At 44.0% G+C, this 26248-nt stretch overlaps 1 protein-coding gene across 3 annotated transcripts in view; it reads right to left on the minus strand.

Annotated features, from left to right (window-relative positions):
• Positions 1 to 13981: 13981 nt before the first annotated feature.
• The window catches only part of UPF2 (UPF2 regulator of nonsense transcripts homolog (yeast)), a 137625-nt gene continuing 125358 nt past the window's right edge, over positions 13982 to 26248 (minus strand). For all 3 annotated transcript variants that reach the window (XM_012642200.1, XM_012642199.1, XM_012642201.1), the window contains exons 20-22: positions 23061 to 23202; positions 21225 to 21345; positions 13982 to 15267 (exon numbers count right to left, since the gene is read on the minus strand). In XM_012642200.1, coding sequence (XP_012497654.1) covers positions 15258 to 15267; positions 21225 to 21345; positions 23061 to 23202 — 273 coding nt within the window. In that variant the 3' untranslated portion in view covers positions 13982 to 15257. The remainder of the gene's footprint in view (positions 15268 to 21224; positions 21346 to 23060; positions 23203 to 26248) is intronic.

Consider the following 26248-nt stretch of genomic DNA (forward strand, 5'->3'; position numbering starts at 1 on the left):
GCTAGAAACCTCACACTTGCTACTGTGCAAGCGTGACCGTGTGTTCCAGTGACTCTTCTTTTCCAGGCTTCAGGAAGGGCCTGCTACCCGAGAACTGCCCCTGAAGAGCACCCCTAGGGCAGGCCCGACCCTTCATGCCAGCCAGAAGGCACTGTCCTTCCCTTCTGGATGGGTCACCAGGCAGCTGTGTGGCCTTGAGCAAATCACTTAACCTCTTTGAACCTTAGTTTTCTCATTGGTAAAATAAGGGAGATGAACTAGAGAATCTCTTAAGCCTCATTACAGAATGAATTGTGTCCCCCCGAAACTCATGTTGAGGCCTTAACCCCCAAAGTGACTGTATTGGCAATGGGGCCTTATGAAGGTGATTAAGGTAAAAAGAGGTTGTAATCTGATAGGACTAGTGTCCTTATAAGAAGAGGAAGAGACTCTAGAGTGCTGCCCACCTTAGACCCCCACCCAGGCAAGCCCAGATGAGCGGCCATGCAAGGACACAGCCAGCGGCTGGGCGGCCGTCCACAAGCCAGTCAGCAGACCCAGTTGCCCAGCCCTTTGCCCGCCAAACTCTCTTTAAAAACCCCTTCTCCCAAATTCTTAGAGTTGGATTTGAGAAATTCCTCGTCTCCTCGCCTGGCACCTGTGATATTAAACTCTTTCTCCGCCGTGACCCTGCTGTTGCAGTGCATTGGCTTCCTCTGGAGCAGCAGGCAATGAACCTGGCTGGGTGGGGCCACCACCTTTGAGAGTCACGAAAGTCAGAGCCAGCAGCCCCAGCCTCTCCCGAGAGTCCCAGCAAGGGCTCCTGTTTCTGGTATCATCTCCGCAACCAACTTCTGCTTTTGCTGAATTCTTTCAGTTAGAGATTGTTTGCCGTCCCTCGATGGCCCTGACACACCACCCAATCTCCTCCTTCACAAAGGCCCCTGACCCAGACCTGGAGAGGCAGAGACAGAGAGAGATGGAGAGACAGAGAGACAGAGACACAAAGAGACAGAGTCACAGAAACACAAACACAGATGCAGAGAGACAGAGACAGGGAGAGGTGGAGAGACAAAAAGAGACAGAGAGATAGAGACAGAGAGAGACACACAGAGACAAGGAGAGTGAGAGAGACAGAGAGTGTGTTCAAAAGAGGTGAGGGGGACATTGTGCACAGCGCCCAGTGCACTGCCCCCCTTCCTACAGGCCTTTTCTATCCCCGAACCCCTGCCCTGGCCCCACTCCCTGCTCCTGGTCATCTATGCCGAGTACCTCTGCCCTCTGTTTTGGGGCCTTCTCCAAACCTTGCCGGTTGTATCTTTTGGCCTGAAGTACCCGGCAAGGCATTGGGCTAAAGGCAGCCACCTCCCAGTCATGTAGTGATGTGAGCCTTGTCCTCCCCAGCCCCCTGTGGTGCCCTGAGCCCTGGTCCTCTGGCTCTGCCCCAACCTCCTCCCAGTCCCTGCATTCCAGGAGCCCTGTGTCCCCTCCCACCTGCTCCTTCATCACCTCCACCTACATAGTCCTCCACCCAGCGTGGTTCTCTCCCTCTCTGGTGTCTCCATCACAGCCCCTGGCGGTCACACCAGGCATCTTCCCCAGCCCTGTGACTCCTGTGGGCCTGGTCCACCCCATGGCTGCAGTGCAGACTGCTCCCCTCTGAGCTGCCCTGGGCACTGTCCCCCTCCAGGTCACTGTCCTGGGCTCCCTCTGAGCCTCTTCCTTATCCCCCTGTCCCACTCCATTGGTCCCCAGCCCAGGTCTATCTTGAGCACTGGGTCTCCTTCCAGTTCACATCCTGGGCTGTGCAGTACCAAGTCGAGGCTCTAGCACTTGGCGGCGGCGGGAGCTTGGGCAAGTCACCAACCCTCTTCAAGCCTCGGTTTCCTCATCCTGACAGGGGACCCCACTCCCAGCATATTCAGAGAAGTCCCCACAATGATCTGCAGAGAGCACTTTGTAGGGCACCTGGCATGTGTAAATGTCACTATTACTGCCTCTGGTAGTGGACGCTGTCCTCCTGGCTGATGATAGCCTCCCAACTTGGGCACAATCCTGAGAGAAGGGGACAGGGCAGGACCTTGCGCTCCTGCCTAAGCTGGTTTTCCAATGTCCAAGTCAGTTCTGTGAGCTGCAGAACATGGACGTGACCAGGGACCTGACCGGCCCAGCTCGAGTCTGGCCTTCTCTGCCTCCATCACCCCCAAACTCCCAGTAGCTGCCTGTACACACCTCCAGTTTCTGCTCAAGCACTGCCCTGATTGGACTCTTCTTCACCCAAATAATTCCCACTGTTCCTCTGAAGTTCCCAAGGGCCCCTCCTTCAGGAACCTCTTGCCACCCCAGGTGTGTTAGGTGTCTGTGCACCCATGAAACCCTACACATGTAACATGTGTCCATCAATCCCACTGGGCTCCCTGGGGGGAGAAAGTGGGTCATCTTCATCCTTCCCAGTATCTGGACTATAATATGTATCTAACAAATATTAGTGGATGGCAGATGGATGACAGGTGGATGGATGGACAGATGAGTGGGTAAATGGGAGGGTGAATGGATGGACAGATAGATGAATGGACAGATGGATAAATGGATAGATGGGTGGGTGGATGGATGGTGAATGGGTGGGTGGATGGATGAACAGATGGATGGATGGATCGGTGGATGGATGGATGGATGAACAGATGGATGAATGGATTGGTGGACGGATGGATGGATGAACGGATGGATGGATGAACAGATGGATGGATAGGTAGGTGGGTAGGTAGGTGGATGGATGAGTGGGTGATTGGGTAGGTAAATAGGTGGGTGAATGGATGGATGAATGGGTGGATGGGTGGTGAATGGGTGGGTGGATGGATGAACAGATGGATGGATGGATGGGTGGATGGATGGATGAACAGATGGGTGGATGGATCGGTGGATGGATGAACAGATGGATGGATGAACAGATGGATGGATAGGTAGGTGGGTAGGTAGGTAGATGGATGAGTGGGTGATTGGGTAGGTAAATGGGTGGGTGAATGGATGGATGAATGGATGGATGGATAGATGAATGGACAGATGGACAGATGGGCGGGTGGATGGATGAGTGGGTCAATAGGTGGGTGAACGGGAGGATGAACGGATGGATGAATGGACAGACTGGTGGATGGGTGGATGGATGAGTGGGTGAATGGGAGGGTGAGTGGATGGATATATGGACAGATGGAGGGGTGGGTGGATGACAAAGCACTCTGCCTCTAGTTGCCCTTGCTCTAGTCTCTTCTTTGAGTGATTTCCAGTGTAATCTTCCTAAAGTCGGACTTGGCTCACTTCATGACCCAAATACCTTCACAGGTCATGTGTTGCCTGCCAAATACAGCTCAATCCTTTCAGCCTGGAATCTGGCCCTACCCACATTTACAGCTCTTCTCTCCTCCCTCCCACTATTCTCTGGCCAAGTTGAATCAGGTGTTCTCTGCAGTTTGGCTACTCAGAGCGTGACCCTTAGACCTGCAGCATCAGCGTCACTGGGCAGCTTGTCTGAAGGGCAGAATCTTCAAGCTCACCCCAGACCCACTGAATCAGAATCTGCATTTTAAAAAGATCTCAGATGAGTCACATCCACCTGAGAGTCCGAGGATCACTGCTGTAAGGGGTCCCAAAAGCTCCCACCAGTCATCTGTCAAAATCTAGTACATCTTTTAGGGCTCAGCTTGACTGTGCCCCCTCCATGTAACCTCCCACCTGCCCTAACCAACCCCCCCACACACATGCATGTGCACACATGCACACTGATGTGCTTTCACCTTTCTCAGAGTGACCACAGCGCATGGTCTATGCCTCTTTTTCCCCAGAGCTCACCTTTCCTAACATGTATTCACCCTCTGCTACAAATTACAAATGTCTGGTGGGTAAGGACCTTGTTGGTCTAGCTCATCTCACACCGTGCCTCAAGAGATGCCTAGCACATGGCCTGTGTCACACAGATGCGTTAAATGAATGAGTGGGTTAGTGGAGCGGCAAAAAATGAAGGGCAGGTTCTTAATTCAGGAAGCAGGCCGGCAGGATTCTCACTGGTAGCAGCGGCATCAGGAACCCTGGGGCAAGGGTGTCATCAGGTTGGTCCTGGCTTTCTTCCCCTGAGCAGGAGGGAGCATCTCACCTTGCCTGGCCCCCAGCCAGAGTGATGGGAAATGAGATGCAGCCTGTGGTGGGCACAGGAACCTTTAGAGACCATGGGGCCATCCCTCTCATAGGCACGATGGAGGGAGAGAGATCTACTCTCCCAGAGGCCCAGCAAAGCCTGCACTGGCACCAGGAGCCCCGAATGAGCCCTCTTCAGTGGTCAGTTCTGGGACTGGGGTGTGAGGGCAAATTCACAAACTCCCTGCCTTCCGTGAGTCTGTCCCATTCCAAGCTCATCTCTTAAGGGAGACTTCCCGGACCACCCTTACCTGACTTCCCCTTTCTCAGGATCCTAGCGCTTGGTAGGTATACGATTTTCTCTGTCTGTACTGCAGGGTGAAAATGGAATGCTTTCCCAAGGATAGCACTCCCACTACTTCATTGTGCCGGAGATTCTAGCCAGTGCAATCAGGTAAGAAAAAGAAATAAAAGACATCCAGATTGGAAAGCTGGTCCATCACATGATACTGGATGAAGAAAATCTTAAAGAAGCCACAAAACAACTACTAGAACTAATTAAAGAGTCTGGCAATGTCACCGGATACAAGATCAGTGTAGAAGTATCAATTGCATTTCTATATATTAGCAATGAACAATCTCAAAATGAAGTTAAGAAAATAATTCCATTCATAATAGCATCAAAAATAATAATGCAATTCCTATCAAAATCCCAGCAAGATACTTTATAGACACAGACAAGCTTATTCTAAAATGTATGTGGAAAGACAAAAGAACTAGATTAACTAAAACAATCTCAACAAGAAAGAATAAAGTGGGTGGAACCACTCTACCCAATATTCAGGCTTATGACACAGCTATAGTAACCAAGGCGATGTGGTCTTCACGGAGGGACACTCACTCAAATCAATGGAACAGAATAAAGAACCCAGAAATAGGCTCACACAAGTGTGTTCAACTGATTTTTTTTTCATAATCCTAAATTTTTTGCACCAACTGATTTTTTTATACCCAGTGAAACCATATTTCAAAACTGAGGACAAAATAAAGACATTCCCAGAGGAACAAAAGCCGAGAGGATTTGCTGCTAGCAGACCTACCTTACAAGACATACTCTGTTCAACTGACTTTTGACAAAGGTGTAAAAGTGGCTCAAGGGAGGAAGGAGAGCCTCCAGCAAATGGAACTAGAGCCTGGGCAGCCTGGGCAAAAAATAATCCTCAGCCTAAACCTCACTGCTTGATATGAAAACTGACTCAAAATGGATCATGGACTTACATGTGAAACTTAAAACTTTGAGGAAAAAAAAAAAAACAACAGAAAATCTTTGAGATCTAGGGCTAGGTAGAGTACAGTTCTCAGACATGATGCTAAAAACACAATTGATTTAAAAAAAAAAAAGGTAAGTTAGATGTCATCAAAATTGAAAACTTTTGCTAAGTAAAAGATGTGTTAAAAGGATGAAAAGACAAGCTACAGACTGGGAAAAATATTTGAAAACCACACAACTGACAAAGGACTTGTTTCTAGAATATATAAACACTTCTCAAAACTCAATGGTAAAAACACAAACACAAGCTTTGCTTCTAATTAAATTAGAAAGTGGGCAAAACACATCAACAGACATTTCACCAAAGAGGAGATGTGAATGGCAAATAAACACATAAAAACATGTTCAACATCATAGCCATTTGGAAAATGAAAATTAAAACTACAAGAAAGGCTGGGTGAGGTGGCCTATGCCTGTAATCTTAGTTCTTTGGGAGGCCGAGGTGGGAAGATCCCCTGAGGCCAGAAGATTGAGACCAGCCTGGGCAACATAGAAAGACACTATTCTCTACAAAAAAAAAAAGAAAGAAAAAATTAGCCAGGCATGGTGATGTGTGCCTGTAGTCTCAGCTACTCAGGAGGTTAAGGAGGGAGGATCACTTGAGCCCAGAAGTTGGAGGCTGCAGTGAGCTATGATCATGCTACTGTACTCCAGGCTGCATGACAGAGTGAGACATTGTCTCTAAAAAATAAAGTAAAATAAAAATAAAACTATGAGGAGATACCACTATACACCTATTAGAGCAGCTAAAATAAAAAATAGTAATAACACCAAATAATGGCAACATCGTGGAGAAAATGGATCTCTCTTATATCGCTGGTGGGAATGTAAAGTGGTGTAGTTACTCTAGAAAAGTTTGGCAGCTGTTTCTTACAAAACTAGAAACAAATCTTATAAAATCTTATGTACTTGCCATATGATCCAACAATCACGTTTTTGGGACTTGTCCCAGAGAAATGAAAACTTACGTTCACACAAAAACCTGTACATTTACTGAATTGTACACTTAGAAATGGTTAAAGTGGTAAATTTTATGTTATGTATATTTTACCACAAATATTCACAGCAGCCTATTCAGAAGAGCACAAAGCTGGAAACAACCCAAATGTGTCAGTGGGTGAATGGTTAAACCAACACTGGTACACCCATTCGTGGACTTCCACCAGCAATAAAATGAAACAAATGGCTGACACGTGCAACGACTTGTATGGATCTCAAGGGTGTTATACAGCCATACCATGTACTCCGTTTATACAACATTCTCAAAATGACAAGAGTATAAGGATGGAAACCAGACTAGTTGCCAGGGGACAAGGACGGTGGTGGTGTGACTTCAAAGGGGCAGTACATGGAGTTCCTTTGTGGTGGAAGATCAGTTCAGTATCTCAGGGTTACACGAACAGTTCTGTATCTGTGCAGGGTTCCACAAACCTATACACGGGATCTCACTGTGTAGAACCACACACACCCCCACCACACACACATACGAAAGTGTACGTAAAAATGAGTGAGACTGAATAAGGTCTGTAGTCTGATGATTGATAGTACTGAACCAATGTCAGTTTCCTGGTTTTGACTATTGTCAGAGAAGATGTCACCAATGAAGCTGGCTGAAGGGTTTGCAGGACTCTATTATTTTTGAAACCTCTGGTGAGTCTACACTTCTAAATCAAACGTTTTTTAAGAGTAAAATGTGATTAGGGATTTTTGTCCGTATTTCGGCCTCCCTCTCCCCAGTTAATAACGTTGCCACCTTTCATGCCTTTGACCCCATATCTGTGCCAGTTGGAGATGGCAGGACCGAGCGCACTGGGAGCCCGTGCGGGGCACACTGGCTGACTGTGGAAGGGGCAAGGACCCAAGGTCACACAGGGCTGGCAGCAGGGACCTAAATGCTCTTCACCTGCAGCCTCTGTCTCCTGTGGGGCTGAGTTAGTCACCCAATGCTGTGGAGCCCCGGGGAGCCATGCCCTGGCACCTTCTCCCATCCCTGCTGCGGTGGGCAGCAAGGCGGAGCAGCAAGGAGAAGGACAAGAGCAGAATCGAGGCCTGGGTGGGCGCAGCTGGACGCTCAGCCTCGGGGAAGCCAGGGGTGGCTGAGCGAGGCTCGGATCTCAGGGATGGCAGCAGCAGGCCGTGGCTGGAGTCCTCAGCCAGAGCCAGGTGTGTGATGCTCGCCAACGCCATCAGCCTGGGCCGCTGCGGTCACGCTCCCGAGCCTCTCTCAGGAACAATGCAAAGCACATGCCCAGCAAACAAACAAAGTCAAATGAAAGGGAAAGGAAGATCCAGGTCAGGCGGAACAGAGGGAGTGTCAACTCACGGTCAGCCCCTTTCTCACTGTTTCTGTCCCTGCTTCGGACGGTCCCTTCCCTCCTCAAGACCCATGCCCAGGCCTGAGGGTCCTGAGAGGTTCTGGAAGGGTCGCTGTTTACAGTTGTTCTGGAGGGAAGCCCTGCTCCACACACCCCGGTGCCTCCTTTGCTTTTCCCAGGGCAACGTGATATCCTCGGCTGTCTGGCGAGACCTCCGCCTGTCCACCTGCCACTGGGAAGTCTCCAGAAGCCAGGCCCATCTGGCAATGGCCACTCTCCCTGGAAGCCCATGAACACATCAAGTGCGGTGCCAGGTCCTGCAAACCAGGCGAATGGAGGAGGTGGGCGGCCATGAGTGACACCACCGGGAACCCTGAGTCCCTTCATTCTATCGGCCTACATCGAGTCCATGGCCAAGGCCTGCCAGCTCTGCTTGGAAAACACTCCCTAAGGTTCCTCCCTTCCTTCTCTCCACTGTCTCCCTGCGGTCTTTTGTCCAGGCTCCTGCCCTCCCTCCTCCTGGACCTCCCATCCCACCTCAGCCCTGCAAGCTGTTCTCCACCCGGGAGCCACAGTGACCCCTGGAAATCAGATCAAACCATCACTGACCCAAGGAAGAAAGTCCAGACCTCCCCAACACGGGCCCTGCCTCTCACAGCTCTTCTCCCGCTTCCGACTGGCATCTCCCACGGCTCTACCTCGTTCCTCACATCAGCCACGCTCGCTCCTTTCTCAGATCTCTTCTCCTGGACAGCGCTCGCCACCCAAGAGCCGACTCCTTGTTAATCAGGCCCTGCCTGAGCCCCTCTTCGTGGGGTAGACCCCTCTCCACAGGCCCAACCTCAAGAAGCCAATAAGACACCCTGAGCTGCGTGACATGGGCCCAGCGACAGCCCCCTGCGCTCTGCGGTTGGACCCGCCCTTTGGAGCCTACCTCGGGCCAAGGCATGGGCGCTTGTGCTCCCACTCTGATCAGTCTTTGCACAGGGCCTTCCCTCCCAGGCCACCTCTGGCCACGTCTGCAGCTGAGACCATTCCAGTAGCTGAGCACTCCTGGCAGCTCCTAGAACAAGCCCTTCAGCAAAGGCAGTGGCACAGCATGGTATCCATCATAACTGACCCCTATTAGTTTTCTTAATTGTCACTTATGTGTCTCTCCCTCCCAGAACCAGGACTTTCTCTGCTGTGTTTATCACTGTAACCTTCTTTATGACAGGTAACTAGCACACAGGAGGTGTTGGATGAATGTTTTCCATTCAAGTTTCATAATCACCCTGGAACATTCAGAATTTATTCCCACTATACAAATGAGCTATAAAGAGGCTTAGGTTGAGAAATTTACCTAGTAAGTGGCAGGAGCAGAATTCAAATCCAGCCTTGCTAGCGCTGCACCCAGCGCCCTTGCGCAGCTCGGCAAGGATGGCAGAGGGGCAGGTGGGCGGTCGGTCCTGTGCTGAAGGATGAGGGTACACATTCCAGATGTGGCTCAGAACAGGATCATAAGCTGCTAAGGATTTCAGCTATACAGTCTCAAATGTTAACACGATGCTCCCTGCAACATGGAAGTCGTAGTAAACATAGGCTCCTCGATTTGAGCACCAATCCCCACACCCCCTTGTGCTAGGCACACAAGCAGGTGGTCAAAACGGGCTAAACTGAACAATTCTGCTTATTTCAAAACTGCTTCGCGCTTTGCTTCCTTTACTTATTCTCTGCCAATACCCTCTCAAGGAGCCCACTGAAAATCCCATCTTCAGACTCAAAAGGACTTTCGAGTATTATCCTGGCCCACTCTACTGAAAAGGTCACCGGCACCTGGGGTTTTAAGGATCCCCTCTCTTCCAAAGGGCATCTTGGGTTTTGTCGGTTCTGACTCCCACCTGTGAGGTTATCTCAGAAACCATGGGTGGTTTGACCCTGTCCAGGTGCATTGGAGGGCTCAGAACCTGCCATGATACTTTTTGGATGCAGGAGTCATTTACACTGGGGACACCAGGTATTTCTCCTTAATATTCAAATAAGCCACCAACCCTTTGTCATTGGGAGGAAAAAGACATACATAGATATCATCATGTAATTTCACAGACTCATTCACATTTCTTAGGTATCTGTTTCCACACTAGAATGTTAGTTCTTGAGGGCAGCGACTTTCCCATCTCTGTATCCCCAGTGCTGAGAACAGTGCCTAGTATACAGAGTGAGGTCAGTATTTGTCAATTGAATCTCTGTCTTCCCATGGTCTCTAAGTATCCACGTAAATGTTTAAATCCATAGATCCAACATAAAACTGACTATACAGCCAAAAACCAAAGTTTTTCCCTATCGTATAGGAAGCTAAAGAGTAATATACACATTAGCATTTGCACATGTACATGCACACATGCGACAGCATTTTATATGCTTTCCCCAGTAACTATAAAATTAGAATAGCTTCCAAGGAAACAAACACTTGGGCAATAATAATCCAACAATTTTCAAAGTTACTCCTCCAGAAACAAACATTCTACTGAGATAACACAAGATAACTGAATGTCCTTTGTACTTCCAAAGGTTAAGAAAAATTCACATTTAAATTAAGAAATGCCAAAAACATGATTTTACTCATAGCATGCTCTTTAAGATTTATATTAAATTGATTTCACCTCTATTTTACTTTTGTTCAAAACAAAACTAGGGAAGATTACTAGACTAAGATTTAATCTAAATCTTGGTGCTAGCTACACAAGGAGGAATATTTAGAGAAGTTGTATGTAGTAAACATTTGAAGTTATTCAAAAAGCAAATGTAAGAGGTTAAATTTATAGCTTTGTGGGAAACCTCACATCTAAAATCTACGAGAATGTCAATTCCAGATAATTGAGTGTAGGAAGTGCCCCTCCCTCATGTAGTTCATATGGCTTCTGGGAGAGCTGCCACGATTTACAGGACCCCACCTCCTCGACCCAGATCACTGGTCCCAGGACAGATGCCCAAACCACGCTGCAGCAGCAGGTCCTTGGTTGCAGAGGTGATCAAGTCTGTCTGCACCTGTGCACAATACAGAACTCAGGAGTTCACAGTGAGTGTTAAGGACTGAGCTGTGTTCCCCCACCATCCTCTTCCCCAAGTCACATGTTGACGTCCTAAGCCCCAGTAATTCAGTAAGATTGGTGTCCTTATAAGCAATGGAATAGACACCAGGGATGCCACCCACGGAAAAAGACCATGCAAGGACACAGCAAGAAAGCAGCCATCCACAAGCCAAGGAGAGGTGCCTTAGGAGAAACCAGACCTGCTGACACTCTGGTCTTGGACTTCCAGCCTCCAGAACTGTGAGACAATAAATTGCTGTTGTTTATATCTCCCAGACTGTGGTATTTTGTTATGGCAGCAGGAGCGGACTAACACAATGAGGAAGAACAAAACTGAAAAGCAAAAGAATGTTTTTGAGAGCTCTGACTGCATTTAGTTATTTCTAAAGCCCAGTGATAATTCTTGTGCTTGTTTTCATACTTTAGAATCCTTGTACTAATCTCCTTTGCATTTAAGCAAATTCAAATTGGGTATCTTTCATTTGCAGCTAAATAACACGTTGGGCTCCAGAGGGCTGAAAGTTTAACCTCTGAATATATAAAAACTTTGAAACCATTTTAGAAGGGAACCTACGATATATTTCATCCCTGCCTTTTCCAAACAATATCCTATGTTTTTCACCTTATGTTTTGCATCATGAACGTATATGATAACGATAGGGTGGGAGTTGTTAGGAAATCTGGAGCCTTACCTCTCTCTGCTGTTGGCCTCACGACTCTGGGACTTCAGCTGACCCTTGAACACAGGTTTGAACTGTGCAGGTCCATTCATACCAGGATTTTCTTCCATCTCTGCCACCCCTGAGAAAGCAAGACCAACCGCTCCTTTTCCTCCACCTCCTCAGCCTACTCAACATGAGGACGATGAGGATGAAGACCTTTATGATGATCCATTTCCACTTAATGAATAGTAAATATATTTTCTCTTCCTTATGATTTTCTCAACATTTTCTTCTCTAGCTTACTGTAAGAATACAGTATATAATACATATACAAAATATGTGCTGATCAGCTATTTATCAGTAAGGCTTCCCGTCAACAGTAGGCTGTTAGTAGTTAAGTTTGGGGGAAGTCAAAAGTTATATGCAGTTTTGATTGCACAGGGGCAGGGGGGTGCCCCTAACTTACGCATTGTTCAAAGGTCGACTGTATTTATTTCCTATAATGAAGTTAATCATATAAATTCCCAAATCATCAATTACTCATCTTACCATACTGAATGGTGTTACATCACTGCACCTCCCATGGGTGATTCTTCGAATCTGTCAAATGAGTGTCTCTTCCGATTCTTATCTTCTAGGTGCTCTAGGATGAAGACCCTACTGGCTTCCTGGGCTTCTTGGGAGTTTGCTCCAAGAGGTGTTTCTCCTCTTTTACGTTTTTGGGCCTTGCTTATGGGTTTTAGTTTTTAGTTTTCTCATCTTGTCCCTGGTTTGGCTCTTCTAGGTGCTGCGTGCTACCTACAACCTTCCTTCTGCTTGGCTGCCTGGTGTAACAGCTACAAGTAGAGTTAGAATATATCACAGGAAAGGAGAGGAATTGACTCTGAAACAGATCCTTAGGCTGCCCAGAGGTCTTTTCAGTCTATCAGTCCCCAAAAAGGAACGGCAGGCTCAAAGGAAGGAGGAAGTCTGGCAATCTGCTTACCTCTGGTGGATCACAAGGGAAAAAAAAGAAAGAGCAAAAGACTAGGTTAAAAGAATCACAAAATTTCCCAAAATTCAGGCAGCTTCTTCTCTAATTTTTTTTAAACAAAAGCAAGCTTCCTGGTGGCTGACACTGACCCTATCTTACATATCGACAATCTTTTGGTCACCAGTAATCTATCTTTAGTATAGTAATCTGACTGAATGAAGTTGTTTAAAAAAAAAAAAAAGAAAAAAGAAAAAATCCTGTTTGGTTCACTTTATGGTTCCAAAAACATTACACCTGCTAGTGGCCTTAGTATTTCTACACGAAAGGTGAATGAAGGTAAATTATCACTGCACAGCTGATTTTTGCATATTCTCTGCCTTGAGCATGATATGTGGTATAAAGGGTGAATTCAGGATTATCCCTGGCTCCCTATAATTTAAAACCTAGAAATAATATAAAAATGACAAAACTTGTACATAATATAAAAATGACAAAACCATTCTCAGACCCAACAAGAGAACAGTAAGTAACAGTGCACAGGTCAGTGATGAACATGTTGACAGGGTTGGATAATAAACTTCCCTTAAGTGAAAGGAAGTTGTGAAACTTTTTAAAAAATAAAAGCCTATTTCTTTTCAGATTATAATGACCTCAGCTGAATTTTAGAAAGTATAGGAATAGAGATTACAGTAACTACATTTGGATTGTGTAAATCATCCTTGAAATTAACACCTGGAAAAAAATGGAAAAACGGTGGTTCTTAGTGTTCCTTTCTGAGTCACCTCCTCCTGAGTAGCGGGGACTACAGATGTGTGTCACACCTGGCTACTTTACAGAGGCTTTTGCCCACCCTGCTGCACATGCTTGGGTAGAATCACAAACGCTGTCTCAGGCCCACATTGTGCTAACACTTTCCACCTTAACCAGTGTTAAGCCTGTCCTAAAAGTGTTTATTCTGTTGGATTGCATAGGCTACTTTTTTTTCTTTGAGACAGAGTCTCACTGTGTTGCCCGGACTAGAGTGCTGTGGCATCATCCTAGCTCACAGCAACCTCAAACTCCTGGGCTCAAGCGATCCTTCTGCCTCAGCCTCCCGAGTAGCCGGGTCTACAGGCATGTGCCACCGTGCCCGGCTAATTTTTTCTATGTATTTTTAGTTGTCCAATTAATTTCTTTGTATTTTTAGTAGAGACGGGGTCTCGCTCTTGCTCAGGCTGGTCTCGAACTCCTGAGCTCAAACAATCCGCCCGCCTCAGCCTCCCAGAGAGCTAGGATTACAGGCGTGAGCCACCGCGCCCGGCTAGGCTACTTTTTGTACTGACCCAAAAGGTAAATTACTGCAGGGACCTAAGAAAGTCATGCAAAGATGGAACCCTTAAGGTGAAAGCAACACTAACATTGAAATGTTAAAGAAATCGTCTTTGAGAATATATTATAAAGCACAAAGATGACCCTGAAAGACACTGATTTACCCATTGTATAGGTTTCTGAAACCCAAACCAAATAAAATGAAACCACACCAAATCTAAATTACAACACTTTATTGCAGCATCGGCAAAGGTCAGATTTCTGAAGCTGGTGAAGATTGGGCAGCATTTCCATGTGAAATGTTACAACTTTACAAATTTTGTTTCTTATTTAAATCTACATGCAGAAACTGAAATATGGTAAAAGAAAAAATGCAAAATAGCTAGAAAAAAAGATGTAATCAAGTTGTAGCATACAGATGTGCTCTTCAACTAAATTAACTACGCCTATTAGAAAGCAAACAAAAGACAACTATCCTAATAAATTAACAGATTGTCAGAAACAGACTAAGAACCCTCATTTCTATTTAGTGGGGGGAAACAAAACAAAACAAAATGAAAACAAAAGCAAAATAAAAGCTCTACTTGTTTCCATACTTTGTTTAGAGATAGAGGCTGTAAACCCATGAAGGTCAACAAAATATTCTGGTCACTTCTTGTTGTCCTTCGTTCGTCTTCTGTGACATGCTGACTGGCACGTTTTTGTTTTCAATGATACTTACAATGGGCTCAACTATATCCCTTTTCTTGGACTGGTATTAGACTCGTCTAAGCCATCTGAATTAATGCTCTCTGTATACTAAAATAGTCTTCACATTTTTCTTTTACCCTAATAGGCAATTTTATTTCACTGACTCTGATGGATAAAACAGATTTTTCTCCCTCATCCCTTGTTCCTCTTGAAACAAATTCCTAAACAAAAGCCTTCCTGGTGGATTATCTGGTATTTGGATATCTTTCATCATTTTGTTGTCCTGCATGTAAGTTTTTACTAGGAGATTTTACTGCTTGCTCTATACTTTTCTACTGTAGTCCTGGAGCCCCCAAATGTATCTTCTTCCAACATGGGATGTTCAATTCAGAGACACTGTAACTCAAATCAAGTTTAAAACTCAAGTTCATTTCCCCCATACCATTACCATCACAACCATTTCTTCTCCGGCTCAATCATCTCATTGACTCTCTTCTTGGTGTAACTGCTCAGTAGTCAAGTGAACCATCTCATTTCTTGACTGCCATTCTCAAGAGAAGATTAACCCTCACGTGATTTCCATTACAAAAGGCCTTTTACCCCTTGTCTGGAAGCGTCGGCTTGTTCCGGTGTTGGCAGAGGCTGGTGTTTCTGCCTCATGGCCCCAGCCTGTCCCAGGTTTAGATTCGCAACTCTCTAGACCGACATGCTGAGATGTGTCCACTGCTCTCATTCAATTGCTGGAGGACTCCACTATCCACAACATCAGATACAGGACCTAATGAAATGACACGTGCTGCTGGATCAACGTCTCCTAAAGGCACAAACAGGGCAACATTATAGAGTGCACTGCCACAGGCAAGGCTTGGGCAAGAAAGCATCCCCTCAAACACTACCAATCACCACTAGTGATTTCTCCAAATTACAGTTGGCCCTTGGTATCCACAGGTTCCAGCAGATCAAAAATATTCAGGGAAAAAAACCCAAACAATAAAATATAATACAATTTTTAAAAAAACAATATAGTATAACAACTATTTTTATAGCATTTACACTGTATTAGGTATTATAAGTAATCTAGAGATGAGATAAAGTATATGAGAGGATTATATAGGTTATATGCAAATACTACACCATCTTCTATCTGGGACTTTAGCATCTGCGGATTTTGGTATCCAGGGGGGTCTAGGAGCCCATCCCCCATGGACACCGAGGGATGACTGTAGCACACATGCTCTCTACCAGACTATGACAAAACAGGAGCAATTCCAACAGTAGCCGGAGTGGATGGTGCCTGTATCTCTTCTATGACTAATTTCTAAGATGCTAAGAATTCACGGTTTGTGTTATGGTTGAGTTGTGCACCCCCAAAATTCATACGTTGAAGTCTAACTCCCAGTACCTCAGAATGTGACCTTATTTGCAAATGAGGTTGGGATATAATTAGTTAAGAAGAAGCCATACTAAGTAGGGTGTGCCCCTAATCCAATATGACTGTGTTCTTATTAAAAAAGGAGAAATTTGGACACAGACATGCACACAGGGAGATGCCACGTGAAGATGAAGGCAGAGACCAGGGTGACGCACCTACAAGCCTAGGAATGCCAAGGATTGCCAGCAAACCCAGGAGCTAGAAGGGAGGCTTGGGACAGATGCTTCCTCACAGACCTCAGAAGGAATCAACCCTGATGACTTCTGGATCTCAGAGTTCCAGCCTCCAGAACTGTGAAACAACAAACTTCTGCTGTTTAAGCTGCTCAGCCTGTGGTATTTGTTACAGCAGCCGAGCAGACTAATACTGTTTGTTTTTCACAGAGCAAGTTACATTAGCAAGAAACTTTCGAAGAATAAGATGCAAATATGGAAAAGTGTATTTTTAGCTGGACATACCCATAACACTTCCAGAAGTGAACTGATGGGAAAAGGGTCCATAACACAATTCCAACAGAATGAAAGAGAAGATATAAAAGTTTCTCCGAAAGTCAAGACAAAGCAGCTATCTAAAATAGAATACTCTGAATAAATGCAATGAATGATAGGGAAAAATGTTCAAAATCTTTGGTAAATAAGATATACTCACATGACTGACTTACGAGCAAATAATCCTTCTGAGTGATTTAAAGAGCTCAAAGAATGTTTATAATATACAGTTTAAATCAAATGTGATTCTAGGAGGGACTATTTTATGACAAAACTATCATTTAACCTTACAATAATGACATAAAGAAAACAATTAATAAAAAATGCAGACTCTCCTTAGGATGGGCTAAAAAGTGGGATCGCATATGCCCCTGTCACACACCAGCAGCTCTGACATCCCCTGGGACCATGTTAGAAGTGAATCGGAACCTGCTTTTTCATGAGTCTAGATGGTTGATATGTATTTTAATACGTTTTAGGACCACTGCAATAACCCTTATCTACTGGTAGCATCTAAACCATGTTAGTACTAACATTTGCCAAAGATGCTAAGTTTTTCAACACTAGCCGAAGAGAAATCCACCTTGCTCTGAGCTACAGAAAACCTGGAGAATAGTTTCACTTAGAGCAATCACTGCCATTTAACTCATTTTAACCAAATGCCAGTAATTTGACCAAAGGCTGAAATTTTAATTTCTGTTCTTATTTCAAGGATCCCCTGATTAGAAAATACACAAATCATTATAGTTAATGTCTGGGAAGCCTATCAAAATTCACAGGTAAGAAATATTTTAAACTACTTTAATAGCCAGTTTCCAAATAAATTTCCCTTTATCTGCCATATCACACTGCCAATATTAATAATGGATTTTTTAGAAAAGTACCAGCCAAGTTAAGAATCAACTTGAAACCAGTTTCTCAGACTTCACTCACTGACATTTCCCTCCTACCTACAGGAATTCATCACTCCAGCACGTTCTTAAGGTTTCCAATGAAGCCATTGCTCTAAGTGCACAGATTTCTACTAAGTCTGACCCAGGGTTAAAAACAGAAGTAAATAAAGAGGAGCCAAATCACCAGGAGATTCCACCCCATTAGTCTGTACTTTCAAATGACGACATTTCTTCACTTAAAACTTAAGTTTAAAAAATGGCAAATAACATTTGGTATTCTGAAAGGCTCGAAAACTCATGTTTACACATTTGCTTGTTTTTCTACAATGTTTGTCCATACCTACATTTTAGGAGCACTGGCTATGAACAAAGCATTCATGAGACTTTCCAGAGCACCAGTCTTAAGAATGATGGGCAAGTTAGGATTTTTTTTTTCAAGTTACGATTTTAAGAGATTTAAAACAGGTTGAGAGGCTAGCTCAAGAGTTTAGACTCTCACCAAAAAAAAAAAAAAAAAATTGTCAACAAGAGGGAGGAGCTTGTGAGCAGAACTGGAGAGAGAATGTTTATGAAATGACTAAACGTAGATCATAAAAAGTTCCTTTCACCAAATATTTACTAAACATCTGCTACGAGCCAGGCACCAAGAGCTGTGAAGGAGATCTAATGAAAAGCAAGATAAGACTTAGTCCCTGCCCTCAGTCTCTAATCTCATGGGAGACAGAGACGAGCTACCAGGTGATTAAGTAGGACAAGGTCTATGGAAATGCAGCAAGTCACGGCAGCATGTCCTCATGGACCCATGTCAGACGTGAGCACACCAAGGCAGACCTGACAGAGGAGCAGGAGTTACCCGGGGGAAAAACAGGCGACTGTTCCAAACAGAGGAGGCAAAAAGAACACACTCAGAAGAACCAAAGGCCAGTGTAGCTGGAGTAGGGGAAAGAGCAGCGTGAGGTGAAGCCGGCAGGGCAAGTATGCCCATATCACGCAGGGCCTTGTTCACCAAGTTGAGGAGTTTAGACTTAATCCTACAAGGCAAGAGGAGCCATTGAAGCATTTTGAGCACAAGGGCTCACATAGTTAGATATCAGATTTGCATTTTAGAAAGAACACTGGGGCTGGGTGTGGTAGCTCACGCCTGTAATCTCCGCATTACCGGAGGCCAAGGTGGGAGCATCCCTGAAGCCAGGAGGTCGTGATCAGCCTGGGCAATATAGTGAGACCCTCATCTCTACAAAAATAAAAAATAAAAATATTAGCTGGGCGACCGCCGCTTGAGCCCAAGAGTTCAAGGCTGCAGTGAGCTATGACCAGGCCACTTCACGTCAGCCTGGGTGACACAGCGAGACTCTGTCTCAAGAAATAAAAAAGAAAGAACACTAGGTACAGCAGAATGAATTGGAAGGGGTTGAAATGAGACGGAGAAGTTGAGGAGGCGGCTGCGGCAGTCACCCAAATGAGAGCGATGGTGGCCCGACTCACGGTCTCGGCAGTGAGGGCAACTCAACAGGCAAGTGTGAGAGCCGTTTGGCAGTAGAATGCAGAGGATCTATTAAGTCACTAGATCTGGGAATTGAGGGAGAGGGAGGAGTCGAAAATGCAACTCCTCTTCTATGGACGAAGGGGAAGGCAACACTCCTGGACTGGAGACCAGGGGAGAAAGGGGCAGAGGCACCAAGGCCTGGTCTCTGAGAGACATGGCTGGGCAGAGAGGCAGAGAGGAAAACGTGAGGTCTAGGCTGGAGATCTGGATAGGATCCAAGCCACAGAGGGATGCTGCCTCCTCCAAGAGTGGAGGAGGATGAGGCGCACGACACCTACACACCTAGGGGCCAGCATGGCAAGGAATAGAGGAGAAAGGGAGGACCAGAAGCCAGGGGAGAGAGCCCATCATGAAAACAGGGGGCCACAATGACAAATGCAACCGAGATGAGGCCACAGGAGGCAGAGGGTAACCCCGGTGAAGGCAGCTTCTGAGAACCAGCAGGGGTAAGCCACAGTGGGAGTGGGGAAGAAAGCAAGTGTGGCCAGTTCCTCCCAGTGGGGATTGGAGGGAGGAAAGGAGAACAGACAGCTAACAAGGAACTTTGAAAAACCGCTGAGTAACACCGGCAGGCAAACAAGAAAGGCACGCCTCTGTGTTCACATGCACTTCCACTAGAGCATGTGTAAGCTCTTGCACAGGCTTCCCTGTATTCATCTTTGCTCCTGACTGCCTTAGAAATGCCTATACTGAACAGACTCTCAACCAAGGCTTTTTTAAAATAAATAAATGACTAGGGCAGAATTATCTTTCATGTGCCTCCACTTGGTTTCCCCAATGGACTGTAACCTTGACGGTAAAGACCTGTCTTCTACTTTTCATCTTCCATCGTGCAGGGCTGCACCTGGCAGGTCCTAAACGAGTATACAGAGATGGAAGCAGACCTCGCTGCAGGTGCCCCCGTGCCATCCAGTGCCACACCTACTGGTTCTGTCAAGTTCTGACACCCAAACATTTAAGACTTAGGAAAAGAAGCTATACTTAATAACATATACACTAAGAAGGGATTAGGGATTAATAAAAATAATAGTAGTAATAAAACAGGCTTCATTAGAGGACTTTAATAAAGTTGGGAAAATTAAAAATAATCTAATTTCTTATTATGCCTAATTAGATAGATCTTTATATCACTTCCAATTTGGACTTTTTTAAAAAAAATTCTACTCATTGGATGTTAAAAAACACATCTCCAAACTGTCATGACAAACCAATTTTCTAAATTACAATTTGATTAAAGTTATTTGAGCAAATAGTTAAAAGACAAATGTCAGGAACACACAAACATGTTCAGCGAGTAAAAGACCAGCGTCCACGTTTTCCACAATCCTATCCACCCCCCAGCCCACTCCCTTCTACAGCTCCTCCCCTGCTCCCAACAACCAAGTGACATTTTGGGCTCTGCAGATTCTCAGTGTAAACACCAGTCCCCTGAGGTAAGTAAGGGCAGCAGATGCCACTGTCACTTTTAACTCAACCATAAAATAGAAAACTGAGTTAATGATATGGGTGTCTCTAGATCACGTCCCTAAAAAAAATTTTGTTTTTTCCTGTTTTTGAGACAGGGTCTTGCTCTGTCACCTGGGCTAGAGTGCAGTGAGGTCACCATAGCTCACAGCAATCTGAAATTCCTGGGCTCAAGCAATCCTCTTGCCTCAGCCTCCCAAGTAGCTGGGGACTACAGACATATGTCACCACACTTGGCTAATTTTTCTATTTTTAGTAGAGATGGGGTCTCGCTCTTGCTCAGGCTGGTCTCAAACTCCTGAGCTCAAGTGATCCTCCGGCCTTGGCCTCCCAGCATGCTAGGATTACGGGAGTGAGCCACCGCACCCGGCCCCCCAAAAAACTTTAAAAAAAGATGAAAGAGGTCTTATTAGAGAACATCTTCAATGTGAAATTCTTTACAGAGTTTTAATTTTCTCATATTAAATAATTCAAGTTTAATTTTAAGTGGAACTGCCATGGATTCCATTAGGAAATTTTATAATTAAAAAAAAAAAAAATAGCTCACAACAAACTCTACCTGTACACTGGAAAGTCTAGTTTTTGTAAACATTGATACTAATTAACCCTGACCTGAGAAATTCTAAATTCTAACACAAAGCCTACGATTTCTCTAAAACTCACCTATAACTAGTCCTTTCTATTAAGGCAAAAGAGAAAACACAAAGAAGTCCACTCAGAGAGAGTGAAAGCCAAGATCTGGGTGAAACAGATGACTTCTTAAAAAACAGATGTAACTATCATATCAAACAGATTCTTTTCCTCAGATACCTACAACTAAAAGACTTTTCTATTTTGCTAATAATTAGGCCCTTTATCAATAGGCACAATCCAGAATGCTCTGATCTTTTCATATGGACATCACAAAAAATAAATAGCTAAGGAGGAAATAAGTCAAGGCTGTTTTACCTCCCACCAGTCTTAAAGATTAGATCTGCATTAGGTGCTCCCTTTGGATGTTGGTAACGAGGCCGCCGCTCACGATTGGTATTGGCTGGAGCTGGGCGTTGTGCAAGAGACTGCAGCATTTCTGTAATCAGGAGCGAAAAAGAAAGTGCTGTTAACTCTCTTGTAAAAGTACTCCCCCATGAAGCAAACAAAACGTTGGTTAGATCAAGATTATCAGTCCCGTCAGGCAGCTAAGGAAAAATAACCATTATACAGACAAAAATGATTATGTTCTGAAAGATTAAATCAGAGATGAGATTCTTTTAATACCCCCGGTTCCCCTTACTGTGGATGTGGCCACCACACAGGTATCTTCTTCCGAGGCAGTGAAACAGCCTACGAGGCAGGATCGTACACAGCTAAGAGTACAGTGTGCAGAGTGAGACTATACTGGTTAAAATGCCAGCTCTGCCACTTACTAGCTATGGCACTTTAGGGTCAGTTTCCCTCCATGTAAAATGCAGGTAACAACAACATTTATCTCATAAAATTGTTGAGAGGATTACAAGTTATGAAAAACTATATAAAACAGTGTCTGACTACAGTAAGCACTTAGTAAGTATTAGCTATTATTATTAAGAATGTTGGGTATTAACTGAGAATTGGGAGAGAAGATTCTAGAAGTGGAATTAAAAGACTAAAAAAACACAAATATTTACACATACTCTCTTGCACAAATAGCAGTTTGTTCAATACAATCCCATATAAGTGACTATGTTATGGCTCTAAAATCTGGATAGCACAGCAATGCCAAAAGGCTGGCTGAGGAGGTGTCCATGGACTCTATGTGTAAGGTTCCAATTGATCCAAAAATGCTGATTTAATTGTATAAAACTAAAATCCCAATTTGAGTATTTCCCCAAATCTTAAGGAACATGGGGGTCCTAAACCCCAAGACTCCAAACAGACAAAATGAGATAAATACAGTCACACACTGCATATCAATGTTTGGTCAAGGATGGCCTGCACAGACAATTGGCCTACTATATACCATATAGTCTAGGTATGCAGTAGGCTATACCACCTAGGCCTATGCAAGCACACTCTGTGGTGTTTGCATGATGACAACACTGCCTAACTACATATTTCTCAGAACATTCTTCTGTTGTTAAGTGACACATGTTAAATCAATTTGCTCACAACTGGCTGGCAAAGTGAGGCAGTTAAAAATTGGCTATCATCTCCCTTGCAAACACAGCTAGCAGCAGTAAGTAATCTAACAGACTTACGGAGTTAGCAAAATAGGATAAAAATTATATTATTGTTACTTGACAAATAAGTGAGAGAAATATATAGAATGGAATTTAAAAACCAATTAACTTCTCCATATAAATACATAAAAATATGACATGAAAAGGTGAGGAAAAAACAACTTTGATAGTCTATATTTAAAACATTCAGGCCAGGAGTGGTGGCTCATGCCTGTAAATCCTAGCACTCTGGGAGGCCAAGGCAGGTGGATCATTTGAGCTCAGGAGTTTGAGACCAGCCTGAACAAGAGCGAGACCTCCGTCTCTACTAAAAAAATAGAAAGAAATTAGCTGGACAACTAAAAATACATATATAAAAAATTAGCCGGGCATGGTGGCGCATGCCTGTAGTCCCAGCCACTTGGGAGCTGAGGCAGTAGGATCGCCTGAGCCAGGAGTTTGAGGTTGCTGTGAGCTATGCTGACTGACGCCATGGCAGTCTAGCCTGGTCAACAGAGTGAGACTCTGTCTCAAAAAAATAAAAAATAAAATAAAATAAAACATTCAAACAGTGGTGAAATTTCCCGCTTCTCTTGTGATTTCATACCTTGATAATCTTCTTGTTCTTGCCGTTCATTGATATCTAGTGTGAGCTTTTTCATTCTCATCCTCTCTTCTTGTTCTGCCTGCTGTTGGTTCCAGTGATTTGCAGCAAGTTGGGAAGACATGGGTACATTAAGGATCTTAAACTGAAAAAATAACAAAGGAATCACAAATAGCTTGAGCAAATTGAGAGAAAGAAAAAAGAGACTCCAAATAATATAGCAAGTATAATTAAATGAGTTTATAAAAATAATAACGTCTTTACTTTACTATGATCAGCACCATGTAAGCACACACCTAAGAACAGATACTAGGATTACTCTAACAGAGACAAAACCCATTGGGGCTGCATAGCAAGTGAAAGGCCACCAAGTTCAACCTCCATGAAAAACAGATGTTCCTCTCTGCAGCACCCCATTTGGAAGCACATATTTAGCAACAGGGGACAACTTTTCATCCTGTAGACCCTGTCACGTACGGATAACTGTCAGAAAGGCTTTTATACAGCAAACTGTCATCAGCATCCTTTTTGTTGCTATCCACCTCCTAAACCATTCAGAGCAAATCCGGCCCATCTTGGCACTACTAGCCCTTCCTACTTGTGAAGACAGCTGCGATGCCGGGAAGGAGGCAGCGTTAAGTAACTGACCCAGAGAGACCTAGTTCTGTAATGGGGAAAGAGTGTGTCCTTACCTAGGAAGGCTTCTGCTATTAGCAAGATGGTCTTTGTTTAGTACTGCTCATGGAAACACACCTAAATGGGATCTATGAATTTATGGGTCATGGCTCCCTGAAAAATGTTAAGTAAGCAATGTTACCATCTAAGCATAAAATGGAGATATTTCATAACCTAATTTTCTCTGCTATCTGATAACCTGCATCTATTACTCTGGACCAAAAGCATGTCTGTTGTGGAAAGGAAGAATTTGGGGAGATGTGCTCAAGACCCCAGACCTTTGTCTGTTTCATCTGTGCCTTCTGTATGCTGGCATCCTTTCTTGGTTTTCTCTCTCATGATGCACTGCAGTTAGTCAGTGTTTTCCTTAAAATGTAATTTCCAGAACACAAAACACACTAGGCCCAATACACTAAAAGGAAAAATATTAAGTGTGGGTGAGAAACTATCTACAAACCCAACTACCTACATTTCATATTTGTGACAAAAGATAATTAAATATCTCATGTATCAAAATAAAAACATATTAAGGTAGTCCACTTAGCTACCAGCCTAGTAAACTCACCCTTCTTCCCCAATGAACTTAGCTTGAGAGAACTTACACTCAGTGATCTACTACTGACTCCTTCCTTGTAAACTATCACTTCTTTTTAAAAAGCTCAAAGATTTAAAAAAACTTTAGTGAGGTACACTTCACCTACAATAAGCTACACATATTTAAAATGTTTAATTTGATAAGTTCTGCTATATTTACATATCAGAGAAAACCTCTCCACAATGGAGATGGCGAGCATATCTGTCACCTCGAACCTTTGTAAACATCTTTCTCTACCTCTATCCCCAGGCACCCATGGATGTGCTTTCTGTCACTACTGACTGGTGTGCATTTTCTTTCTCTCTTTTTTTTTAAGAGATGGGGTCTTGCTAAATTGCCCAGGTTGGCCTTGAACTCGAACTCCTGGGCTCAAGCAATCCTCCTGCCTCAGCTTCCTCTGTAGCTAGGATTATAGGCCAGCTAGTTTACATTTTCTAAATTTTTAGATAAACTGAATCACACAACATGTACTTTTTTGGTCTAGCTTCTTTTGCTTAGCATAATAATTTGAGATGCATTCATGTTGTATGCATCAGTAGCTCGTTCCTTTTTATTGTAGCTGTATTACGCTGTATTAATATACCACATATCCATTCAACTACAGATAACATTTGGGTTGTTTCTAGTTTTGGGTTATTACAAATACAGTTGTACGATCATGTATAAATCTTTATGTGGACATGGGTTTTCACAGATCTGAAATGAAAAATGCTGAGAATGGAATAGCTGGGAATATCTCGTGTGTTTTACGTTTCAAGAACTGTCTGTTTTCCAAAGTGGCTGCACCCTTTTACATTACATTAGCAGTGTTATGAGAGTTCCAGTTCCTCCACGTCCTGTCAAAACCTGGTATGGTCAGTCTTTGAAATTCGAGCATTCTAATGAGCATATACTGATATTTCATTTGGTTTTAATTTTCATTTTCCTAACAACTAAAACCACCTGTTTTAAAACTCAATCTAGAATTATGCTAAAAGTAGACATCGAGTTATTGGGCTACATAGTTTTTAGAATGTATTTTTTGCTTGCTTTTGAAAAAGGCAATATTTGTCCACTATGAATCTTTTGTTCCATTCTGAAAGACTTTTTATAAATTTAATGATAACTGCTCTAGGATTACATATGTAAGTTCTTTCAGTCCTCCAGGATATAATTTGTTTATACCTGAAGACTGGGACACATTTAAAGTAGATAATTCCTTCTGAAATTATTTAATTTTATACAATCTTTAATCTACCTGTTCTAATAGAAATCTTTCTTCTTGATAAAAGGGACTACGAATAGTTATTTTTTCCATCTCTCTCCACAAGCATTGGGATTACCTTTCTTTGTTCATATGGCTCCAAAAGCAGCCTTTTAAAAAACTACCTCCTAGCCCGGGCACAGGGGTTCATGCCTATAATCCCAACCCTTTGGGAGGCTGAGGTGGGAGGATTGCTTCAAGCCAGGAGTTCAAGACCAGCCTGGGCAACACAGCAAGACCTTGTCTCTATAAAAACTGAAAAATTAGCCAGGTATGATGGCATGCCTATAGTCCCAGCTACTCAGGAGGCTGAGGCAGGTAGATGGCTAGAGCCCAGAAGTCTGAGGTTATAATGAGCTATGTTGATGCCACTGCACTCTAGTCTGGGTGAGAGAGAGAGAGACCCTGTCTCCCACAAAAAAAAAAAAAAAAAAAGTACCTCCTAATCCTCTTGAGCCACATCTTCTTTAAAAATTGCCAGCTGTGGGCTGTCTATTTCTAAATTCTAGTGTATATGGTCTGATGATGGCCAATTTTTCCTTCTTCCACAATTACGAATTCTATGGTATCTTTTTCTCTGCCCCTTCCCCACGTTTCCTTCCATTTCCACATTACAATCAGTTCTTTCATGAAATATATACTTGCCAGGCAGTGCTGCAAAGAAACGGAGAACACAGA

The sequence above is a fragment of the Propithecus coquereli genome, unplaced genomic scaffold (assembly GCF_000956105.1).
Source record: "Propithecus coquereli isolate 6110/MARCELLA unplaced genomic scaffold, Pcoq_1.0 Scaffold177, whole genome shotgun sequence".
NCBI lineage: Eukaryota > Metazoa > Chordata > Mammalia > Primates > Indriidae > Propithecus > Propithecus coquereli.